General features: G+C 49.1%; 1 protein-coding gene across 3 annotated transcripts in view; it reads right to left on the reverse strand.

The window, feature by feature from the left end:
* NBN (nibrin) overlaps positions 1 to 24618 on the reverse strand; it is a 732941-nt gene that overhangs the window by 140664 nt on the left and 567659 nt on the right. For 2 of the 3 annotated variants that reach the window (XM_069621323.1, XM_069621322.1), the window contains one exon: positions 9682 to 9812. The exons of the other annotated variant lie outside the window; for it this stretch is intronic. In XM_069621323.1, the coding sequence (XP_069477424.1) occupies positions 9682 to 9812 (131 nt within the window). The remainder of the gene's footprint in view (positions 1 to 9681; positions 9813 to 24618) is intronic. 3 annotated transcript variants of the gene reach the window in all.

Raw genomic sequence — 24618 nt, forward strand, 5'->3', positions numbered from 1 at the left:
TGCCTTAGTACCCCCACATTCATCAGCATGCTCCTTGAGGAGCGTGGCCAGTTGCTGCTGTTGCACGATCACCTGGTCGAGGGACTGTTGCCTCTGCTGGGGCATGCCCATTTGCGGTGGTGTCACAGAGGGGCTGATCACCTCATGTTGCCTTGCCACAGGGCTTGTGGGGGATGGCCAGTCGTCGTCTTGTGGGTGCCCCTGCGTGGTATCCTCATGGTGTACGGGATGAAACAAACAGGGGGATTGAGACAGGTCATGGATGGATCCTACATCGACAGCACCGTTTTCTGTGTCGGAGCATGCTGCCATTAATGCAGTGTCACCTATGGTGCTGCTGCCACCAGAAGCAGTGCCTTCTGTGGCATCCATTGGGGGGACCTGTGGTGCTGCTGTTGTGGGCATGCTGCCTGCTGGGGTGCCTGTTGAAGTCCCCTCCTGTGTGCTGCCACTTGATTTGTGCTGCTGCCGTGTCTTGATCCGTGCAGCTGAGGTGGAGGGTCTTTGGCCGTTGGTCTTGGCCCTCTTTGCAGGTGTGCTGGTAGGGGTGTCCTGAAGCTCGTCGTTTGAATCGGACCCTGTGTTGGAGTAAAGGAGGGCGAGCGTTATTTATGGGTCTGTGGAAATTGGAATGGCAATGTATCACATGCATTGGGGTGGTACCTGAGGGTGATTTGGGTCAGGGCCTTGGAGGTGGTTTCATTTTTGTGTGGATTGAGGATGCAGTTGTTTTGCAGCCTGCAGTCAGGGTGTGCATGCTGCACGTGTAGAGGGTGTTTTTGGGATTTTTAATTATTTATGTATTTAATGTGACTTTTAAAGTGCGCTATCAGGCCAATGTATGTGGACGTTCTCATGGACATGTGTTTCTGTTGCACTATGTGGACACATGGTACTTCACATGATTGGACATTGTGGATTTAGCATTGTTTTATTTGGCCCACCTACCTGATTCTTCGGATGTCTGCACTCCTTTCTCCATCCCTCCGACTCCCTCTATACTCTCCATTCCAATGGTGGAGGCACAGATTTCTTCCCAGGGGGTCAACTTGATGGGTGATTCCGATCCTCCCCCGGTAGCTGTGGCAATGTTACGGTTGGCTGATAGTATGCTCCGTACGCGTATCCGCAAGTCGTCCCATCGCTTTCTGCATTGCTGTGGGTTGCGGGGTGCGGTCCCCACCGCACTTACCCGCTGTGCCACCAGGGCCCATATGGCCTTCTTGTTCGCAAGTGCCGTCCTGGTCATTTGCGTCGAGAAGACGACGGCAGCATTCTCCTGGAGGGTCTCTGTGAGCACGGTGAGTTCCTCATGGGAGAAGTGGACCTGCCGCTTGCGGTCGCACGCTTTTTTCGCAACTTTTCCCATTTTTATTGTTTTCACTAGGGTGGCTAACGGGTTGGGATGTGTCTCAGGGTAGGATTTTTAATGGTTGTGTTGGGATTCTGATTTTATAGGTGTACGGCGTGCTGTTTCCCGTTCCGGGCCCATGTTTTTACTTCCGTTTCCGTATATTTACGGTCACCGTATTTTGCGATTGCCGCTCATTACGGTGACCGCTATGATGGGTGGCGGAATTGCACCTAGGGCGCCGTACGACGGCGGTGAGGGGCGTTTTGGGGACATTTCCGCCATCGCGGACTTTGCACTTCCGCCATGGCGTAGTGCTCGTGCCCGATGGGTCAGAATTAGCCGCACTTTACTCCGTCGTGCAATGGCGGAAACGCTATTTACGCTATGGCGGTCAGGTCAGTTACTTTCCGCCAGGGTCGTAATGAGGGCCATTGTATGTATATACATCAGCAAAAATGGCTATAATGAAGATATGTCTATTTTAGTGATTGATAATGGACAACTACTTAGGAGACCATGAGATGACATCACACTCACTGGTAGAAGTGTAGTATAGTCACACAATAATGTACAAATACATCCTGGATTTCTGACGCGGTGAGATCAGAAGTGCTCGAAAAAAATGCTCTGACGAACCGTATATAACAGTACAGCAATGTGGGACAGAAATACTGGTGCACACATACAACGGGACCATATAACCCAGCATCCCCCTGCAACCAGGAGTCACGCTCATGGATCGATGAAGATACCGATGGAGATAAAAAACATGGGGCTTTAAAACCCTTTAACTACATGGCCAAGCTTCCATCATGTATACAAAGTATACTGCGCACGATGGGACTGCATATCCCATCATCCCTTGCAAGTTTTGTAGTCTTTCTTTGGATTGATAATCACCGAAAAATAGAACATGGAATAAATACAGATGTAGAGACACCTGTATATATATAGATCAGTCCCAATGTGAAAAACACGGGGCTTTAAAACCCTTTAACTATATGGCCAAGTTTCCATCACGTATATAAAGAATACTGCGCACGATGGGACTACATATCCCATCACCTCCTGCGAGATTTGTAGTCTTTCTTCAAATTGATAAAAATAGAACATGGAATAAATACAGACGTAGAGACACCTGTATATATATAAATCAGTCCCAATGTGAAATTGAGCTCCCTAAGATTTTTTTAAAAAACGATGTCACGTGACTACTATGCAGCATTATAAACAAACCACCATCCAATATGGCGCCGTAAACAACAACCGACGAAGACGTGGCACCAGCAAGGAAACCACCTAGGTAAGCAGTACGAGCATTCTGGGCCATCATGCTGAGATAAATACATAGAAATGTTACTCTGCACTCTCGCACTTTAGATACGGGTGGGCGCAAGGCTTTAGGGGAAATGGCATTTCGCTCGGAAAACCGTTCCTACTCACTTTGACTGCAACATGATAATAACAGGGAGGGGCAAATGGGTTTTTCTTAATTCTAGACAAGCAACGTGCTGATGTAACTCTGCACTCTCGCCTGTTAGATACGGGCGGGTCTAAGGCTTCAGTAAGGGGAAATGGCATTTTGCTCGGAACGCCGTTACCACCCACTTTGACTGGAACATGAAAAGAACATGCAGGGGCAAAGGGGTTTTTCTTAATCTTAGATAAGCAGCGTGAAACTGATAATAGGAATGACCCAGTATAGCCCTGTTGCAACTTTGACAACTAGGCACGAATAGTAACGGGAGGCATATTTGTCATCATTTTTTGCAGTGCCCCCTGTATGAACTACAAACACAGAGGAACCGCTCCTGATTCTTCACGTTAACCAGAGTCACAGTGAAGACAGGTGAAGTGTCTTATTATGTCTTGGGATACCTTGAGAAATCCTGATTAAGTAAAGAACAGTGACCCTAGCCTAATATACACCCCTTGATTTCACAGATTCCAGTAAGACTAATCACTCGGGAATCAAGCAGAGTCCATGTATTGCTCCACTACTAGCAAGACTACATAGAGAACCCAGTCCCAGGTACTTAAGTACAGGTAAGGATTCATCTAACATGAAGTAATGTGAACCAAGAACCCATTGTCAGAAGCACATTTTAGACTAATTGCAGCTTCCATTTGTCTTTTCTTGTCTTTTTAATCCCTTAGGACCAAGGGAATGACCTATTAGCTCTGTGGATACCCGAAGATATCCTTGTTTAACTGCATGATTTGGATACTGTATAGCGAACATTGCAAACTCAATGCATTTGTCCTGAAGAAAGCGGCCAAAGACTGAATCCGGCTGAAACTGGTTGACTCATTCTGAAGTAGCTCTGGACTGATAACCCAGGCTCTGATACCCTACATATGAAAATGAAAGGGATCGTTTAAAGAATAATATCACAGCGATTTACAACTAAACAACTAATTGTTGAATAGTTAATCAGCTTTTTAAGTTATTTTAATTTTTTATCTGATCATTTCAGGCTTAATTGTTTTTCTTTTATAAGACATACACATTGGAGGCGGTAATATTACACCAACACCCACTAGGTATATACTTACACTGTAGAAGTTAGGAAAGTAATGAGAGAGGAAAGGGCCAGGACCTCTACATCCCATTTGTAGTCGGCACACCAGCACTGACTAGGGCTGGTTTAGACTGCAATTACTTTGAAGGAGATACCTGACACAGGGCCATTTAACTATTGCTAGGGTCCCAGCTGCAGGAATAACTTTTCACTAATCATCCTTCTGTCATTTATGTGTTAAAAAAATGACTTACACCCAGTCAAGGGTTCAACACTATTCTTGTGGTCGTGGACCTATTTTCAAATATGGCACATTTCATTCCTCTTAAGGGGCTCCCAAATGCTTCCACTCGGGCAAAGGTATTTCTTGAAGGCATCGTACGGCTCCATGGGTTTCCTTCAGTTTTGGTCTCAGATCGAGGTACTCAATTCGTATCTAACTTCTGGAGAAAATGCTGCTCTATGGCCCAGATCGACATCCGGCTATCCACCAGTCACCATCCCCAAACGGATGGTCAAACTGAGAGGACAAATCAGACGCTCGAGCAGTATCTGCGTTGCATGTTACACCAAGCTGAAGGAAGCTGGTTCGACCTATTATGGATAGCTGAATATGCTTATGATAATTCCCTACACACCAGCACTTGGCAGACACCCTTTTATACCATGTATGGCAGGCACCCACGTACTTCTGGGTTGGACGTTCCTACAACCCTGGAAATGCCAGCAGTGAAAACCTTGCACACAACCATTTCTCAAACCTTTAATAGGGCAGCTGAACACCTACTTCAAGCTAAGAATCGCCAAAAGAAGTTTGCTGATCAACACCGAGCAAAGGCCCCCAACTACCAAGTGGGAGACAAAGTCTGGCTGGCGTCTAAACACATGTCCATTAAAGGAACCCAAACTTTCCGTCCAAGATACCTGGGTACATTCACCGTCACCTCCGTGAAAAATCCTGTGGCGGTCAGACTAGCTATGCCGTCAAACATGCAGATTCATCCTGTGTTCCACGTGTCTCTCCTTAAACCTGTTCAACCTGGGACCCGGGTAGCAACGCCACCGCAGCCAGTAGTAGTCGCCGGGGAGCCAGAATTCGAAGTCAAGGACATCCTGGATTCAAAGTACGTCAGATCCAAATTATACTACTTAGTAGACTGGAAGGGGTATGGTCCACAAGACAGGACATGGGAGCCTTGTGAGTACATCCATGCACCTCGCTTGCTTAGACGATTTCATTAAAACCATCCAGAAGAGCCACCTTGAGAGGGGCCTTGGGGGGGGAGTGCTGTCATGATTCCTGCCCCTCATGTCCCCAGCCCTCCAAGATGTCATGCTGGAGCCACCTATATGGCCCTCAAGGGCCTCTCCATCCCTCCAAAGACCCACTTGGAGTCAGACTTGGCACTTGTGGCAGCAGACTCACTCACTCCCATAGGATAACATTGGGGATTGGACTTGTAGTGCATTGATGGGGACAAGATAGATGCCCCCACATATTTCGGTTCCCAGACTGCATGTGCAGTCTAGTATTTTGGGTGAGGTTCAGCCCAGAGACACCTGGGATATCCAGAGACTATTTAAGCCACGCCCAGGCTGAGAAACATGCTTTGTGTTTTCTGTACCTGCAGCGTGACACTCAGCCTGTTCGGATCGGTCTCCAGTATGCCTGCATCTTTCTTCTGCGCTCAGCTCCTGCAAGAACAAGAACACTGTTAGGAACAGCCTTACCTTGCAGTGCTTCTGCCCATCATTCATCGCTCCTTCTGTTCTGCGGGCATCTTCGGCGGTGTCATTCCCATCCCGGCATGCCGCTTCCTAAGGAAAAGGGAAAAGAACAGTAAAAAGGCATTAGTAAGCATTCAGCAAATCTTCGCTCATTTTTAAAGACTGTACGAGCTTCAAACGCTTACCTGAATCCCAGCCGCTCTGGGGGAACTCTGTCTCCGGAACTTCTCATCCATCTGCAAGAGGGAAAAGACACTCCAGGTTAGCGTGGAAACATCTAGAGGCGCCGCATACCGTGCTTACTCACCACATTTCTTCTTCATATCCGGCATCCATGCTGAAAACGTTGCAGCAGCTAAAAGACACAGAAAAAGAACTCAGTTCAATACAAATACGAAAGGGTCGCATCGCGCATCGTGCTCACACTCACCTTCATCACTACTCATCTCAGCAGCACGTCACCATCCCCGGACGCCAGCCATCATCTAAGGAAAGAAAGGAACGAAGTTAGAGACCTGTTCAAAAGACTCATTATACTTACCTGTCAGACTCTTGCCAGTGAAGTAACTAGGCAGCAACGAGCCCACATCAATCAATGCGCCCCTGCGCTGAAAGCAGGACGGAGAGCACACTTTCCAAGAAAACAAGGTGAGCTGTGGATCAAAGGGAAGGGTTGGACCCCGGGGAAGAAGGGGTTCAAGCACACAGAGACAATAGGGAGTTAAACTCTACCAATCCTGTGTTTCAGGCCTAGTCTCCAGTCGAGTAGACTCCAGGGAAGGGTTTGAGGTCGTAAGAGGTCAGAACAGGCTGAGTGACGTCCCCGTGGATACCAGGTGAGCGTTACACACGCTATGTTAAAATCCCCTTTTAGGATAATTGGCATTGTAAGTAATACACAATTAATATTTCCACTGATTGAATGTCACTGTTCATGCTGTTGCTTTGTTTGTCTTCTGTTTCTCCTGGCTGAGGTCAGGTTCTCACCTCCTGGCCCTCACACACGCCTGGTCTCTTACTCTATACCCAGGGGAACAAGCAACTCACTAGGCTCACTAAAGGGATTGCGGCGTCTTTGGCCTAACTTGCCATTACTCTGTCTACCTGGTGTGAAGACTAAACTGCGTGCTAGTGTTGGAAGGGCGTGGTTAGCAGCAGAGTGATGAAGACGTGAGTCTCCGAGCTCTCTCAACCACCGACAAACATCCTGTAAAATAGCCTGCTATTCTGGTAAACCCTGAGGGGAAACCCATCCCTGTGGAGCGACAAACGACTGGAGAACATTTGGGCAAAAAACAGAAATCAAAAATCAGATCTGCCAGCAATATACAAGCCGCAGAAGAAATCAGCGTGTTATCGAGGTAGGAACACCAAGATGGCCGCAGACTGAAGCACAACCCTCGAGAACCAAGCGTAGCAAGGAGGCGCCGCCTGGAAACTCAGTTGCACTATAACAGGTCATCGAGCACATAAAGGGAGACGCCCGAGACCCATAGAACACAGAGAACTTATTTGCCGACAGAGGCGGCCTGGCAGGTGCAGAAGTGCTAGGTGAAGCACGCAACGCTCCACGTAAAGGAGCAACGATCCAAAAGAAATACCCTACCTACAGACCTGCACGGAGCGCCCAGCCAGTCCAGTGCAGGTGAAGGAACACAGAAGATCGATCACCTGGTGGGGGTGACGCCGCCCCTGCAACAGCACCCTGGAATCCAAACCATGGACCACCAGTGCTGCCGTCCAGAGTGCCCGTCCGGGGACTGCGGATCCAAAGGTGGGGGCTTGCCTGGTGGGCGTCAGAGACGGTGAGAGTTGTGCGCGGGACTGGCCACCCTAACCTAGCTGCATCCACAAGAGTGCTCACACCTACCAGCGAAAGAAGCAGCCCTAGCCGGCGGGAATCCAAGAGAGGCCTGAACAAGCATTGTGGCTCGCGGCGTGCTTAAGCACAGACAGCTCCACAAGCAGACCCGACCTGTAATCTTCTCCTGGAGTTCGCTGCATCCTGTGAACCATGGAAAGGTCTTGTCCAAGGCTTCCATCTCCCGATGGCTCGCCGACTGCATCACTCATTGTCGCTGGTTGGCAAACCAACCGCTGGCTGGCCGTCCGAGAGCCCATTCCACCAGAGCGATTGCTGTGACAATGGCGTTCCTCTGCTAGATATCTGAAGGACTGCTATGTGGACGTCTACCCACACCTTAACCAAATTCTACTGCCTTGACGGGGATTTCAGAGAGGAGTCCAGAGTCGGCCAAGCTGTGCTACACAACCTGGTTGCTTGAAGGTGAGGAGGTAAGAGTAAATCCTTCTGTTGAGCCTTGCCACCTCCCGTGGTCGTGTATGTATGTACTGCTATGTATTCTTTATCCATATGCATGTGAATGCATGCTAGACGCCATGCTGGAGAAGGAACACATTACTTACCTGTAACCTTTGTTCTCCAGCATGGGTCTGGCATGGAATCACATGCAAACCCTCCAACCTGCCCCTCTGGGGATTTTCTTGGTCATACTGCCACTTTACGTGCAACCAAATCTGAAGATGGCTGCCAGAGGAGGGGTTTAGGGAGAGGGCAGTCATTGGCTGGGGGCAGTATGACCCAGAGTTCAGTCATTGGTTTATAGGAAAAAGACAGTTTATAAAAGAAAGTGAAACTTTTTTTTCTTTTACCGAGGATTCCCAGCCCGACGACAGGGAATATTCATGAGCATGTGATTCCATACCAGACCTATGCTTGAGAACAACAGTTACAGGTAAGTACTGTGTTTGTTACCCTAATTCCCCCTTGCTTTCCACACCCTCTACCTAATTCTCTTTCCGGTTACCCTAGTTCCCTGTGCCTATCCAATCCAACAGACCCTAACCCTCTATCGCTGAGGGGTTACAGTGTACTACTATAGTGCAGGTGCCATAACCCTACGGGGATGCATGAGTTTGTGCTGCCCCTGTGTAACAGACAGAGGACCCGTTACACCTGGAGACATGGCTTCCTCACCAAACTTCGTTTCACTGCCTCACTCTGAAGTTGGTAAGCATCTCGGCATCCCTTTCCTTACCCTCTGGGCAGCTGTGGCTCAACTGTTTCTAGTTTGGGGAGGTTCGTGGATGTTTACTAAGTTAATGGGACAGGAATAACAATATCCCATAAACCTAGAATGCACTCACAGGCTCCATTTACTGTGCAAGCACCTGGGACAGAGAACAAAGGAGAAAAGAACCTCAGAACTGTGGGAAACAGGGTGCTGGAGAGAATCTGTGTGATTTTTCTTTTTTTTTCCCCAAAGGAAATGTTGGAGGGAGATATGAACGAAGATTATTTGCCTGAAATAATCTTTGATCATTTCTCTTATGAACATTCCCCATGTGCGCAAACCCCTACCCACACCCCTACCCCGACCCCTAACACACACTCACCCCCACCCCCTTACTTACTTTGCCTTCCGTCTCGCTGGACCCTGAAACGCCTGATCCCTTTCACTTCCATGATTGGGAACCGGCGCCGCAGGGTCATTTTCTTTTTTTTGTTGGCCAGCTGCAGGGGTGTCACCCGCAACCCCCGCTCACCATACTATACAGTATAGTGAGCGGGGGTTGCGGGTGACACCCCCGCAGCCTTTGTTTTTTTGTTTTTTTTTACCGACCCCAATAATAAATACTTACCACAAAATGTTCAAACTTTTTGTAGTTCGAGCTTTTGGTGGTATGTATTTTAGGTCTTTTGGTGGGGTCGGTAATTTGTATACAGTAATTTTGTCCTATTCCGCTGGAGGACCTCAGGCGAACAGACCCCAAGAACTGTGAGATTAGGCTCACAATTTATTGTACGATTTGCCGCAGGATACCTGGGCCTGAACTTGCAGACCATTGTGCTTACTGTGATGACATGTACAATGGTATTTCACATTACTATTATAAATACATGTGCCTTGATGCACCATTTGCTGTAGAGGCGCATTATAAATACCCAATAAATTATTGATTAATATGTTCATGCTGTCATACGTTACATTTTGGTGGTATTGTATGCATCCCAATCTTTGTTGAGCCTTACTTTTTTCATCTCTTTACACTTACAGAGAAGTCATCCTCATTGGAGCATTCAGCGTTGGCTTGTGTGGATGACCTGAATTTCGCACCAACCACCTTCTGAGTGCCATTACTTCGAAGTTGTCAAAATCTTCTTGATGACTTTTGTAATTTATTTTCTGTTAATACATATTTCATTGTGAAGAATAAAATATTCAGCGTAAAACTTGATTGCTTCTCTACTACTTTGCTTCTTTGTGTTAACATTGATCAAATCAGCGTAACTTCAAATGGCCTTCAATTATACAGAATGTGGGCCAATAAATCAAATGGTGGCTTATACATCTATGCTTGCTGACGGGACCAACAGAGTGGGATGGAACACCACATACTGTTCAGTAGGAACTATTTTGCTGTGCCTTGAAACTTCATCCAGGAGAACTCCTTGGTAGTGCTAAAGATCATATAATTCATAAGCTATACAGTATATATAATTTGAATTCGTTTTGACACTCAACATTTTTGATTGGGGTGTATGAGGTGTTGATGATATCAGTTGAATGTGTGCAATCTGGTGGGTGTACACCCAGAATGTTTTCTGGCTGCGTTAGGGTTATAGGACGCTTATGTGTGCAGCGAGGCTGGTTTGTAATGGGATATAGCTGCATTTTATTAGAGTGATGACGTGTTTGTGGGGTAGTGGTTGTATGTGAGCAGCTAGGCCGAACTGATTGAGGGGTATAGGTGCACTCTAATTGTGTGATGTGTAGATTAGAGAGTAAGCATACTGATATGATATGATGTTCCATCCACACGGCGCCTAAGCGTGATGTGCTTCAAAGGCGTTCGATGACAAGGGAGGGAAAGAGGGAGAAAGCAAAGACACTGCCACAGGGCATGAACAACACAAATGTGAAAACTAGCTACTGCACTCGGTCTAGAGACACCTAGACAGTGCAGGTGCTAGGGCACAGACAGGAGGGCATGCCTGTGAACGGTAAACGAGGGGTTGGGTACACAGGGGCATCGCAGGGGGCCGGGGAAAGGGGCAAACGGCAACAGCATGCAGGGGACCAGAGAGTACAGAGAGACATCACAGTACCAGAGGGGCTGGGGGTATACAGCGACATCAAGGGTGACCAGAGGGGGCTGGGGGCACACAGCGACAACATGGAACACAAGAGGGGCATGGGGTAGACAGCGATATATTGGGGGACTAGGCGAGAAGCTGGGGGCATCACACTGGACCAGAGGTTGTTGGAGGGGCAGTGACGAGATGGGAACCAGGGGGTCTGGGCACACAGTGAAACGTTGGGACCTAAGGGGTTGTGGGCACACAGTGACGAGGGAAAGAAGGGCAGGGGTACACAGCGACAACGGGCAGATAGTAGGTCAACAAACTCATATCAGTTAAGACTAGTGATCTGACCAATCAGGGAGGTGGGCGTCTGTGAGAATGGCGGGGATCAGGAAGAGGAAGCGAGTGGGGAAGGCAGGGAGAGGTATTCACTGAGGCACGGAGCACAGATTAATACAATGAAATGGAAAAAACAGGCTCGGAGGAGCTTTTAGATGCTTTCCACTCACCTCGCTTTCACAAAGCAATTATTACCCAAAGCAAAGACATTGGGTAATAATTGTATTTTCGCTGTGTTGCAAGTAACCAACAATCCACAACTATTCGCAGATAAGCCTGCCACTCCGTCCATGTTACCAAAATTGTACAAGGTTTATAATTACTTATGTTTCAAATCTGTTCAGATCCCTTATGGTGTACTAGATGTTGTGGGGTTGTTTGATGGTTTCGAATAATAAGGTTACTAACCGTAGTGACCACCTTACTCCTACGTCCCGTCCCCTTTCGTCCATATTTATGGGAGATTCCCAAGCACTCCTCACAGGAATTACGGGCGGATGGAAAACTCCTTACTTAAAAAGGTTTTTAAGCACAGCCTGGCCAAACTGAGCATCAGACCTGGAGCTCAGATCTAAACAGTAGTGTTCACAAAAGGCCGATGGAGAGGACCAGGTAGCCGCTTTCGCAATGATCTCCAAGGGGACATACTTTTGAAAGGCAACAGCAGCTGCCTTGCCCCATACCAGATGTGCATGAACCCCTTTTGGAGGTTGAAGACCTTGAACAGCGTAAGCCTCCGCAATAGAGGCAGCAATCCATCTGGAGATGGTCGCTTTCGAGGCCGGCTTACCTTGCGGATTACCGAAAGTCACCAAAAGCTGAGAAGAGTTCCTATGCTAAGATGTTCTGTCCAGATAGAACTTAAGAGCTCTTCTAACATCCAGGCAATGCAAAACCCTCTCAGCCTCTGAGTCTGGGTTTGAAAAGAAGACAAAAATCAGAGACCACTTTTGGAAGGAAAGAAGGATTCGTCCTCAGGACAACCTTATCCTTATGAAAAACCAGAAAGGGATGCTCCACCGACAAGGCCTGGAGCTCACTCGCACGTCTTGCTGAAGTCACAACGACCAAGAAGGACACTTTCCATGAAAAGTGCTTAAGATCTACAGTAGCCATTGGCTCAAAGGGCTTATGGCACAAGGCCGTAAGGACCACGTTCAGATCCCACGTCGGATTTGGTTTGCAAACAGGAGGGTAAAGACGCATGAGACCCGCAAAGTGCCTTTCAACCACTGGGTTTGCCAGTGAAAAAGAGTACTGATCCGTGGATAGGTATGCAGCAACAGCCGAAAGATAAGTCCTGCATGTCAAGACATGGATGCCCGACTCTGCTAGATGAGAGACAAAGGACCGCATCGTGTCGATCGTAGCCGCCATGGGGTCCAGCTGTCTGGCTAAGCACCAGTGGCATAACCAAAGCCATTTGCCCCTGTATTGAGATCTCGTTGAGGGCTTCCTGGCCACCTGAATAATACGCATGTTATCAGCGGACACGTTGAGGTGTTCAAAAGATCTGAACTCAGGCACCATGCCGCCAAGCTGAACGATTGTGGGGAGGGGTGCCACAACTGGCGATCTCTCTGGTGAAGCACGTCGAGAACCAACGGAAGCCTGATCGGTGCACACACCGACAGATGCTGAAGCTCTGAAAACCAAAACTTGGCCGGCCATCAGAGTGCTATGAGCAGAAGAGTACAGTTCACCGTGCTCCTCAGCTTGCACAGTGTCCGATGAGGCAGAGGCGGGAAAGCATAGGCTCTCATGCTGAGCCATGGAATTTCGAGGGCATCCCCTAGAGAGGAGGCTCCCAGCCCGTTCCTGGAGGCATACAGGGGAAGTTTCCTGTTTGACACCGTTGCAAAGAGGTCCACTTCTGGAGTGCCCTAACACCAGAAGATTTGCAAGAGGACCTCCAAGTTCAGTTCCCACTCGTAGCTGACCATTGTACGTCGGCTGAGGGCATCCGCAATAACATTCAGCTGACCCGGGATGTGCACTGCCAGCAGCCAGATGCCATGCTGAACCGCCCATTCCCTTATCTGAATGGCAAGATCCACAAGAGGAGGGGACTTGGTACCCCCTTGCTTGTTGATATAAAACATGGACACCACATTGTCCGTGCGGATCGGGACTACTTTGTTGACAATGACAGGCTGGAACGCTTTGAGCGCCAGGAAGATCGCCAGGAGCTCCAAGTGATTTATATGAAGGAGTTTGTCCTGCAGTGACCAGAGATCGGAAACCTGAAGAAGGTCCAATGTCGCACCCCAACCCAGAAGGGAAGAGTCAGTCATGATTGTCACTAGCGGGCCGGGGTCCTGAAAGGCCGCCCCCACCGACAAATTGCTGAGAGACGACCTCCACACAAGGTCCGCTCTCATGATAGATGGAACAGGAATCATTTTGGAGTTTCGGTCCACTGCTTGGCGCCAAGAACTCCGAAGAGCCATCTGTGTTCGCCTCATTTTGAGACGAGGAAGAGCCAACACAGACGAGGCCATGAGGCCCAGAAGCCTCTGGAACCACCAGGCCGACATGCTATCTGACTGCATGAACACCTGACACGTGGCCAAAAGATCCACCATTCTGTCCCCGGTCAGATACACTCTGCAGTCGATCGTGTTCCACCGAAAACCCAGGAAAATCAGGTCCTGAGAGACCGTCATGGAGGATTTCCACCAGTTCACTGACAGCCCAAGATGGAACAGGAGCTAGAGGAGAGACTGAAGGTTGCTCAAGGCTGATTGAAGACAAGGACTGCGCAGCAGCCAATCGTCCAAATACGGATACACATGGATACCCTGAAGCCGAAAATAAGCTGCGATAACCGACATCATCTTTGTAAAGACACGCAGTGCCAAGCTGAGGCCAAACGGGAGCACTCAGAACTGGAAATGCTCCTCCCCCACGGAAAAACATAGGTATTTCCGATGCAGACTCCAAATCAGAATATGCATATAAGCATCCTGAAGATCCACCACGCTGAGCCAATAGCCCTTCTGTTAAGAGGACTTTATCTGACAGGGCGTGATCATCTTGTATTTCTCTTGGGGTAGAGAGAGATTGAACTGGGAAAGGTCTAGGATGGTGCCCAGGCCAGCCTTGTTGGGATTGGGCACTGTAAACAGCCGGGAGTAGAAGCCCTCCCCTCGCTCCCCTAGAGGAACGGGTTCCACCGCCCTGAGATCCAGCAACTTCTGTATCTTGGCTCTGAGGGAGGGTGACCCCGACTGCTGGAAGGAGGGATTGAAGGGTGGGGTAGGGGGAAGGGGCAAGTGGAAGTCCGCCCGGGTGACTAACAAGACCCACTGGTCCTCAGTGATGGCCTGGCACGCCTCCCAGTGAGACGCAATGCGCACTCCTACCGGGGTCTCGTGCGAATGCAGAGAAACTTCATTTAGTTGGTTTATTGGTGGCGGCGCCACCTGAACCTGAAGAGGAGGCTAAGGAAGGGGAGAAAAACCTGCCCCGTTGTTGCCGTCGGCAGGAATTTCCTAATGGAGTATCGACCCTATGGGAATTCCGATCCAGAAATCCCCTAAAACCAGAGGAAGACCGAGGCAGCGAAGACGTTCTCTGTGCCCTGAAAGGCGGTTTCACCAAGACAGACGAGGACTTGGCAATCTGGGTGCTGTCCTTAGTCTTAGTCAGTTCAACATCTGTCATTGAGTAAAAAAGCTACTTGCCATCAAAAGGCAGGTCCAGAACTTTATCCTGCACCTCTTTAGAGAACTTGGTAGTGTGCAGCCAAGCCTGACGAGAGGTGTCCACGCCAAGCATAAGGCCCTGGGCCGAGGTGTCGACATGATGCGCTGCGGCCTCCAGCATATCCTGCGCCAGGACCCTGGCATCTGACAATCCTGCTTTAAAATCCTCTAGTTTATTAGCGGGAATTAATTCCTCAAACTCTGACAGACCTTTCCACATTTTCATATTCGCCCCCGCTAATACCAGTTCCGCGTTAGCTTGACATAACTGCAGGGCTGAATTAGCGAAAATCTTCCTCCCCAAAGAGTCAGTTTATCCTCTTTGGCCAGAACCTGCGTTACCGCTGTAGAAGACAATGAAGCGTGTCTGGATTGTAATGTAGCAGCAGCCACCAGCGTGGGGGAAGGGGGCGGACACTACGCTAAGGCCACTTCTTCCGAAGAATGGAGCCTCTAACGAGCGTCAATCTTTTTGTTAACAAACAGTCCAAAGTATGGTTTCTCCCAGACTTTACGGACCTTGGCTAAAACGTCCTTTTGCAAGAACAAGCCGGTGCGCTCCAAAGGAGACAAGGTGAACGCCCCCGAAAGCACCCCTTACTGTGGAATGGGTGCCTCGGGTACTGGAACATCCAAAAGACACATGTCCAGCACCCGGCTGGTCCTCGCTGTCCTGATCCCCCTGTGCGTCGTCCGACACATCCGGATCAAGCTGTGCAACATCTGGTACTGCTGGAGATTTGTCCACTGGAGACAATGGAGGCAAGGGAGGGAGGCCCGTGGGGGCCCGGCCGGTAGAGGCGGCGGTGGCGGAATCACTGGTGCCACAACAGGGACCGACGACGCAGGAGGGCACATTTCCCTAAACAAGCCTCGAAAATACTCCTTCACGGGGTCGGAGCACATTAGCTTTTGAAATTTGCTGAAAAAAGCGTCCTCCGCTGACGATTTAGGGGCGACTGGAGGAGGCCTCTCATGAGCGGAGTAACTCAATGGACGTAAGGGAGAGGGTTGCCAAGAGGGCCCTTCTCCTCTGTTATCAACATAGATCAAGGACGCAGATGCTGCAGGAAGCGAGACGTTGTGCGGTAGGGGCATTCGAGCGTTCCAGTCAAAAACTGGACGAAAGGGATGCGCACAAGGAAAACAATGTTCACCTGAAATGCCACTCCCCACACCCAGCGCCGATGGCATAGATGTAAGGGAGGTATCCAAAATGGCTGCGGTAGTCTTGGCAGGAGAAGCCGCCATTTTGTCAGCACCTGAGGAGAACTGCGACACGTGTGAAAGTGAGACAGGGGTCTCCACAGATGGGTTAGGGGTCTTCATCTTAGCCTTGACACAAGGAACCTCGGCCGAGCCAGTACTGCGTGGCCTAGAATGTTTTTGAGACATGCTATCAGCCAGAATAGCCTTCAACGGGAGGACCTCGGCAATGCCGGTAACAGAGGAATTCTGGTCAGAGACATCACTCCGTGCCCACTCAACAAAACCGGCATCACCGCTTTAGCGGGAACGATGAGAAGCACACCTAACTGACAAGACCTTAACAGGCCTCTCAGAACTGTTGGTCACCTTAGCCTCCATACCAGGGACCTCGGACACGAGACCGGTAAAAGCCTCTCCACGCAGGGCCCAGAACTTTAGTTTGATACAGAAAACCTCAACACAGGCCTCAGGGCGTACCCCGGTGTCTTTACAGGAAGCTCCAGTCAAGGAGACCTCGAAACAAGCTCCGGTACCCACCGCCTCAGTAAAATGGACCCACAAACAGCCCCCACAGGAGGGGCCTCGTATTGCAATCCGGTGTCAATAGGCCCCTTACGGAGGCCCTCAGAGAAAACTCTGGTACACTTTTTAGGCCTGGAAGGCATCTCAGGGCAAGCCCCGGTAACACAGTTTTTGATGCTCCTACCGGACCGGGAAGAGGCCTGGAAGGAGTGCCCCGGTCAAAGTGCCCTAAAAAGTAAAGAACTCACCAGGCGTTTCTTCTCTCGTCGATGTAAGTTTGAAAGTGCGCAGGGGGAGTGAACTGAAACACTTCCTCCCACTGCTCTAAACAACTTTGAAGCGCCCGTACAGAAAGGGAATCGCAGTAAAAAGACGACTCCCACCGGTGGTCCGGACCCAAACACTCTAAACAAAGAGGATGGGGATCCGCCCTAGCGAAGTGTCGCTCACAGGAAGAACAAACAGGAAAGTCTAACTGAAATGGCATAGACGGACTGCCACACGACCGCTAAGGCGGAGCAGGAGAGGACACTGGAAGGAAAAAATCTTCCAAAGATGCAAGTGCGTCCAGTCGCGATCGAGCGGAGAGAGAAAAGGACTGATGGGCGATGAGCTGGGCAGAGCTAAGGAGGTCGGGGTTACAGCCGTGTGCGGTACCCCACGTAAAAAGAGAGGAAGGACACATTTTTGAAAAATGTGATGCTTTTTACAAAGTGCTCCGGTCCGGTCCCACAGGATGGAGGAATGTCCCATAAATATGGAGGAAAGGGGACAGGACGTAGGAGTAACAGATATTCATCCCTGCACCACTGGTGCACCGGAAGTTGATTTGTCACAGTGTGCCTCATATCCCAAACAGAACAGCTCTCATAATTGGCTAATAGTCACCAAAGAGCTATAAACCCAATCGGAGGGTTTGGCTAGCCAACTATGATTCTATGAAGGCCACTTGCCTCTGGAACTAATACAGTTGTGTCCTGCTGGGAGCAGTTAATGATAGTCAGGTAAAGGAGGAGTGCTTCAGTCAGAAAGGGTTTTGAGTACAGAGGCAGTCAGGCACATACAATATGGCCTTGAGGGATGCAAGGATGGCAGTGAGTGTCGCCAATTGTCCAGATAGCTGCGGTTTTGCGAGATGGGATGTGTAGTGTGCAGTCAGTTGTAGCGTTGGTTTCAGCATGAGTGTAATTGTTTCAGAGAGGGGAGGCGGGACAGGACTTCTCGTCAATGGTTTGATAATTGCACGAGAGGGAAGCCGCACTTTTCACCTTGTGTGTGATACCTAGCAACACTTTATGCACCAGGTTCCCATAAAGTCCCCAGGCGGTGTTTAAGCACACATCCAGAGAACCCACAACCAGCCCTCTGCAAGAATGTTTTATATGTTACCCGTACCCTGCTTCAGGTACTCCCAGGGTTTTAAGATGGATAAGAAAGTAAGGGGGTCGGGGGCTCATTTGGGGGCGTGTCTTGCATGATGGCCATGGTCTAATACCTGATGGGGGTGGCCTACCTACAAACATTTTAAAAATCGTGTGGCCTCCTAACTAAGTGCATATCACAACACAGTGTGCTTGCTGCATTCCTTAAAGTATTAGAAATCAATGCTCAATATCATTACTTATTGGACCTTATTGGACCCTCACAAAAGGATAATTGTTTTATTAACAGGTTCATTAGCACCCCATTACGTAGTTTGGGCAAGAGTAACCCTTCAAAGGCACTACTCATCTCCTCTGTCGGGCCCTGAAAGGGAGGCCCAGGCAATTCAGGCACTTAAGCAGCTAGTTTTGTTTGCAAAGAGCCTCTCCCTCCATCCAGTGCCTTATGAGTGGGAAAGCAGCCGGAGCCAGCCCTGAGCCTTGAAGGGACACGCGTAGAGGAGAGCAACAGGGGGATAGCAGGAGCCTTGAAGGGGCAAGTGTAGAGGAGAGCAACAGGGGGACAGCAGGAGCCTTGAAGGGGCAAGCGTAGAGGAGAGCAACAGGGGGACAGCAGGAGCCTTGAAGCAGCAAGCGTAGAGGAGAGCAGCAGGGTATAGCAGGAGCACCCGTGGAGCCTCATAAGGACACGCGTAGAGGAGAGCAACAGGGGGATAACAGGAGCACCTGTGGAGCCTCATTAGGACAAGCGTAGAGGAGAGCAACAGGGGGATAGCAGGAGCCTTGAAGGGACAAGCGTAGAGGAGAGCAACAGGGGGGATCGCAAGAGCCTTGAAGGGGCAAGCGTAGAGGAGAGCAATAGGGGGACAGCAGGAGCCTTGAAGGGGCAAGCATAGAGGAGAGCAACAGGGGGGTAGCAGGAGCACCCGTTAAGCCTCATAAGGATCCCGACAAGTGCAACCCCGACGAGTGCAACAGGTGAGACCCCTCTATTAAAGCAAACACACAGAGGAAGATACCGTAGGACATAGCAAGGGAGGGAGGAAGCTCTGGGCCACAGAGCAGTCCGCTATACCCAGAGGACTACCTCACAACCCCCACCACACCATCCATCCAGGAGAAGATTGAGGCCAGGAAGGGCCAAGCCACCGCTCCGTGGAGGACCAAGCGAAATCCAATCAAGGGCCGACAAGAGTGACGCCAGACACCCCGGTTCCCCATGGCAGGATAAAGGAGCTAAGGTGGAGCTTCCAGGAGGGGCAGGCACGCCTAACCAGACAAACGGTGGCAACCACAGGAGATGAAGCCTCTAATATCAAGAGGGGCAAAGCTTACACCCGAGGCTGGGGGGATCGCTGTGAGACATTGCCCCCTAAAAGCAGGGGAAATAAAGGACTAGGGGCCCTGCAGACCTGGTCCAGGAGAGAGAGACAACCCGCCAGGTATAGCCCCATGGACCTCCATGAGGAGAGAATCCCCAAGTAGTTGCAGAACATGGGTCCCACAAAAGGAAGCCCGGTGGAGAAGGAGGGGGACCCACCAGCACCTCATCACCACAAGACCGGGCCTTAAAGACATTACATAAAGGGGTTTCTCCCCCCCCATGAGGCTTAAGGGGTCCGAGAGGCCCAGAACCAGAATAAAAGCACCAGGGAGGCTAAACTTTAAGGCACAATGAAAGCCCTGGGAGGGCAACCACCACAATAGATAACACCACAGGGGATGGGGGGGCCTTGGAATTAAAAATCGGCCCGGACAAGCCTGCAGGTTGTACAGCCGGGGAAAGGAAAGGACTCAATACTTTTTTTAAAAAATATTTTTTATTGTGTTTGGTTTAAAATTTACCTTCACAAAACAATCATCACATTAACAGTATAATGTGTAAACTTCTAAGCAAAAACAGACCTAATACTCTAAAAGAACAAAAGAAAATATGAAAGGATTCAATACCCGCGAATCCACAGCGGATTTGCCGCCAGATTTTGCTATCATTACCTAAATTATTCAACATAGGGTTAAAAATGCTGAGGTACAGCTCCAGTTGCCAGGGAAGGATGGCGCCAAGCCACCATAGGGTTAAGTTGGCACAATTCCTCACAGGCGGCTTTTGAGGGCAGCAGAAAATGGCATTTTACGTGCCGTCAAAATGTGCTTAGGCTGCCGTCAGAATTTGCTTAGGTTGCCTAAGTGATGCAACATGGGGTTAAAAATGTTGAGGCACAGCCCCAGTTGCCTAGGAAGGACGGCGCCAAGCCACCATAGGGTAAGTTGGCACAATTCCTCACAGGCGGTGTTAGGCAGAAACCTGTGCAGTTCCCTTAGGGACCACTGCAAAAGATTTAGGACTACAGGTGTTTGGCAGTAAACCCACTTGGTAGCAGTCTGTACCACATAGATTCACTTGGTATCTGTGGCTGAGCAGTCAGACTTCCCTCAAGAAGAGTTAGGCAGTATATAGAGTATACACAATAGGTACAGAGATACAGTAGCACAAGCAAACACTGACCAGAGCTTTTGTGTAAAAGTATATAATTATTTATTTAAAGACACACTCGTAAATTACACTAGAACAAAGAGGTAAGTAAATTCATCACACAGTTACTATTATATATATACAACCCTAATTACTTATTAGACAAGTCTTAATGAGAAACACCACTTATTTTCAGACAGAGGTGAGCACTTAACATAAGATGGCACTCTAATAAGTTTTTTAAAAGGGAGGGAAAAAGGCAGAGTTATGGAAACACACACATTTCAATACTTTTTTTAAGGAACCACAGTAAGGCAGGATAGGCAGAGTTCTACTGGAGAGCAAGGAAGTCAATTGCAAGGCCCACTCTTGGAGAGAGCAAGCAGAAGGGATCCATGTTCACCCAGTGGGGTTATGCCCAAAGAGTTTTGTAGATAGTTTGTACACAAAGCATGAAATTAAAGTCAGGAAGAGTTAGCTAGGTTGTCCGAGGCCAGCCCAGGTTAGAAAGTCAAGGCTTTACTGTCACCCCGAACGATCTGTCGCAAGGGAAGCCAGGCGGGACACAGTACCTTAAGTGGGAAGGAAGCTCCAGCAGGGGCAGTTGTTCCTGGCAGTGGGTGCAAGTCAGTGTTTCGTCCAGAGGAAGAGGAGGTCTCGACGTGGAGGAAAGATGAAGGTCGTTGCACTGCCAGGGAAGAAACCAGCCGCGGAGTTCTTCGGTTAAAAGGTACTACCCTTCTACTCGCGGTAGTGGTAACCCGTGGTATTCCAGTTGCCGGGGTGCTTGGCACAGGCAGGGCGGCCACGAGATGCTCCAGGAAGGCGAAAAGAAGGCAAAACTGGTTATCCCCACCAGTCAAAGGAAGAAGACTCTCCGGACTGGAGATCTCCTCTGTTGTCGGCAAAAGTGGTGAGGCGGTTCAGCAGGGCTCCACTGGTGGTGTCGTCGTTGCAGGTCGTCTCAGCTCTCCCTCCTCGGATTCTTAGGTCCTGTGGCGACTTCTGAAGGTCCAGTCCCCAAAGCCCTGCTTTTATGCAGCACTACCCCATTCATTCAGCCTAGCTGTCAATCAAACATGCTAAGTGGTGAGCCGGCCGGCTCAACACTTGGGCCAATCACGCAAGAGTGGGACTTGAGTTGCCAAGGCAACTCAGTCCAGGGTGCCTAAACCCCCTCCCACACCCCCTGTGGTACCCAGACAGAGTGGCACCACTTTTGGAGGCTTCTGTGGAGAAGCCTGCCAAAAAGTGGAACAAAGGGCTTGACTTGGGTTGGAGTCACAGAAGAGAAAACAAACACCATTTTAGAATCAAGTTCTGGCAAAAAATACCAACCAGTGAATTAATATTAAATAAATAAACCAGCGGTATGTTCGAGGCTTTTGGGAAATTAGCCTTTACAGAGAATTCTCCCTAACACTTGCCCTCCCCAGACTAAAGGACAGGAGGATTTAATCCACTCCTGGATGAACCTCATACCTCTAGTCGATGACATACATCCTAGAGAGAACATCAGCATTTTGATGGCGACACCCTGACCCGTGCTCAATGGTGAAATCAAACCCTTGCAGGCAGATTGACCATCTCAATAGTTTTGGATTTTCCCCTTTCATTTGCATCAACCATCTCAAGGGTTGGTGGTCAGTCTGAATGACAAAAGTAGAACCATACAAGTATGGCCTAAACTTTTTCAGTGCCCACACAATAGCAAAACATTCACTTTCGATAGTTGCCCACCTTGTCTCACGATCCTTCAGCTTTCTGCTGATGAAGCAAATGGGGTGCTCCCTACCTTTCTCATCCAGTTGGCTAAGGACTGCACCTATACCTACATTAGAAGCATCTGTCTGCACAATGAAAGTTTGGTGATAGTCAGGAGCTCTCAATACTGGTGGCTTGGCAAAGAGCTTTCTTCAAGTTTTCAAAGGCCTGATTGCATTCCTCATTCCATTTGACCTTCTTAGGGAATTTTGGAGAGGAGATTACATTCAGTGGAGAAGCTATGGTCCCAAAGTTCTCTATGAAATTCCTCTAATACCCAGTGAGGCCTGGGAAGGCTCTCACCTGGGTTTGAGTAGTAGGTGTTGTTCAATTTTGCACAGCTTCAATCTTACTGAGCAAAGGCCTTATTTCTCCACCTCCTACCTCATGCCCAAGGTAGACCACCTTACTCTGACCAATCTGGCATTTACTTGCCTTTATGGTCAGATTGGCCTGTCCAAGAGCCTGCAAAACATACCCTAAGTGGTTCACATGTTCTTCCCAGGTTTGGCTGAATACTGCAATGGCATCCAAGTATGCCATGCAGAAGTCCTGCATCCCATTCAGAACCTGATTCACCATTCTTTGGAATGTAGCAGGTGCATTCTTCAATCCAAAAGGCATAACCTTAAATTGGTATAAGCCAACTGGGGTAGAAAATGCAGTCTTCTCCTTGACATGGTCTGTCAGGGCTATTTGCCAATAGCCTGACGTAAGGTCAAATGTGCTGAGGAACTTGGCTGAACCAAGTCTATCCACCAACTCATCTGTCCTTGGCAAAGGGTGGGCATCAGTCTTGGTGACTGCATTAAGAGCTCTATAGTCCACACAGAATCTCAATTTTTTGGATCCTGCCTTTGATACTAACACAACTGGGCTAGACCATGGGCTAGTAGAGGGCTCTATTACCCCGAGATCAAGCATCTTCTTGACCTCCCCTTTGATGTGGGTCCTTACATTTTCTGACATTCTATATCCTCTGCTTTTGACTGGCAGACAGTCACCAGTGAGTATATCATGCTGTCCCCAAGGGGTCAAGCCTGGTGAAAGTGAGAACAGAGAGGCAAACTGATTTAACATGGCTTTGCACTCTTCTTGTTGCTCAGGTGTCAGATTTGAAGAGAGATTTACTCCTTCAATCTTTTCGTCCAAGGGTAAGCCTCTGAGGAGATCAGGTAGAGCTTCACTCTCTTCTTCCTCTTCTGTTGAAGCTAGAAGCAAGGCTCCTACTTTAGGTCTAGAGACATACGCCTTTAGTCGGTTGGTGTGGAAGACTCTAGGAGCCTCCTTGGGATTGCCCACCAGATAGTTCACCTCTCCAAGTTTACCCACAACCTTCAAGGGTCCCAACCATTTATCTTGCAAGGCCCTCTGCCTTGTTGGGATCATAACTAGAACTAGCTGGTCTTGAGTGAACTCAACCATGTTAGCCTTCTGGTCATGCCAATGCTTGACCAGAGCTTGTCCAGCCTTCAGGTTATCACTAGCTTCTGCCATCATTTGTGACATTCTCCTTCGGAGACCCATCACATAGTCAGTCACTCTGACTGGCTTGGGGGAAGGAGCACTCTCCAACCCCTCCTTGATCAGGGCCAATGGACCTCTGACTGGATGGCCATAAAGAAGTTCAAAGGGAGAATAGCCTACTCCCTCCTGAGGGACTTCACTATAAGCAAAGAGAAGGCATGGAAATAGAAGGTCCCACTTTCTTTTAAGGGGATCTTCTAAAGCACCTATCATGCTCTTCATGGTTCTGTTGAACCTTTCTACCAACCCATTTGTCTGAGGGTGGTAGGCGATAGTGAACTTGTAAGTAACTCCACAGGTTTTCCACATGGCTTTCATGTAGTGGGACATAAAATTTGACCCCCTGTCAGAGATTACTTCCTTAGGAAACCCAGCCCTGGTAAAAATACCAAGGAGGGCCTTAGCCATAGCCTGAGCTGTAACATTCCTCATAGGAATTGCCTCAGGGTACCTAGTAGCATGCTCTACTACAACAAGGATAAACCTGTTGCCTGAGGAGGTTGGGGGATCAAGGGGACCAACAATGTCAATCCCTACCCTCTCAAATGGGACTCCTACAACTGGGAGAGGCACTAAAGGTGCCACATTCTTGGACCCAACTTTACCAGAAGTCTGGCAGGTGTGGCAGCTCTTGCAAAACTTATCTACCTCAGCCCCCATCTTTGGCCAATAAAAGTAGAGTGAGAGCCTTTCTTTGGTCTTCTTGAAACTCAAGTGACCAGCCAAAGGAATCTCATGGGCCAGTTGCAAGAACTGTTGTCTGTTTTCTTGACGTACTACAAGCCGCTTGTAGTCTCCAGGTGCAGACTCAGTTGGTTCACTGTAGAAGAGGCCATCTTCCCAGTGCAACCTATACTTCCCAGGCTCTTGCCCATCAGCCTGAGAAGCTGCCTGTTGGCAAAGACCTTCCCGAGTTGGACATTCTCTCTGTCCCTTACTGAAGTCTGCCCTGTTGGGTCTACCTTCTGCCAGTAAAGACTGCAG

The sequence above is a fragment of the Ambystoma mexicanum genome, chromosome 5q (assembly GCF_040938575.1).
Source record: "Ambystoma mexicanum isolate Mex_15411 chromosome 5q, UKY_AmexF1_1, whole genome shotgun sequence".
In the NCBI taxonomy this organism is placed as follows: Eukaryota; Metazoa; Chordata; class Amphibia; order Caudata; family Ambystomatidae; genus Ambystoma; species Ambystoma mexicanum.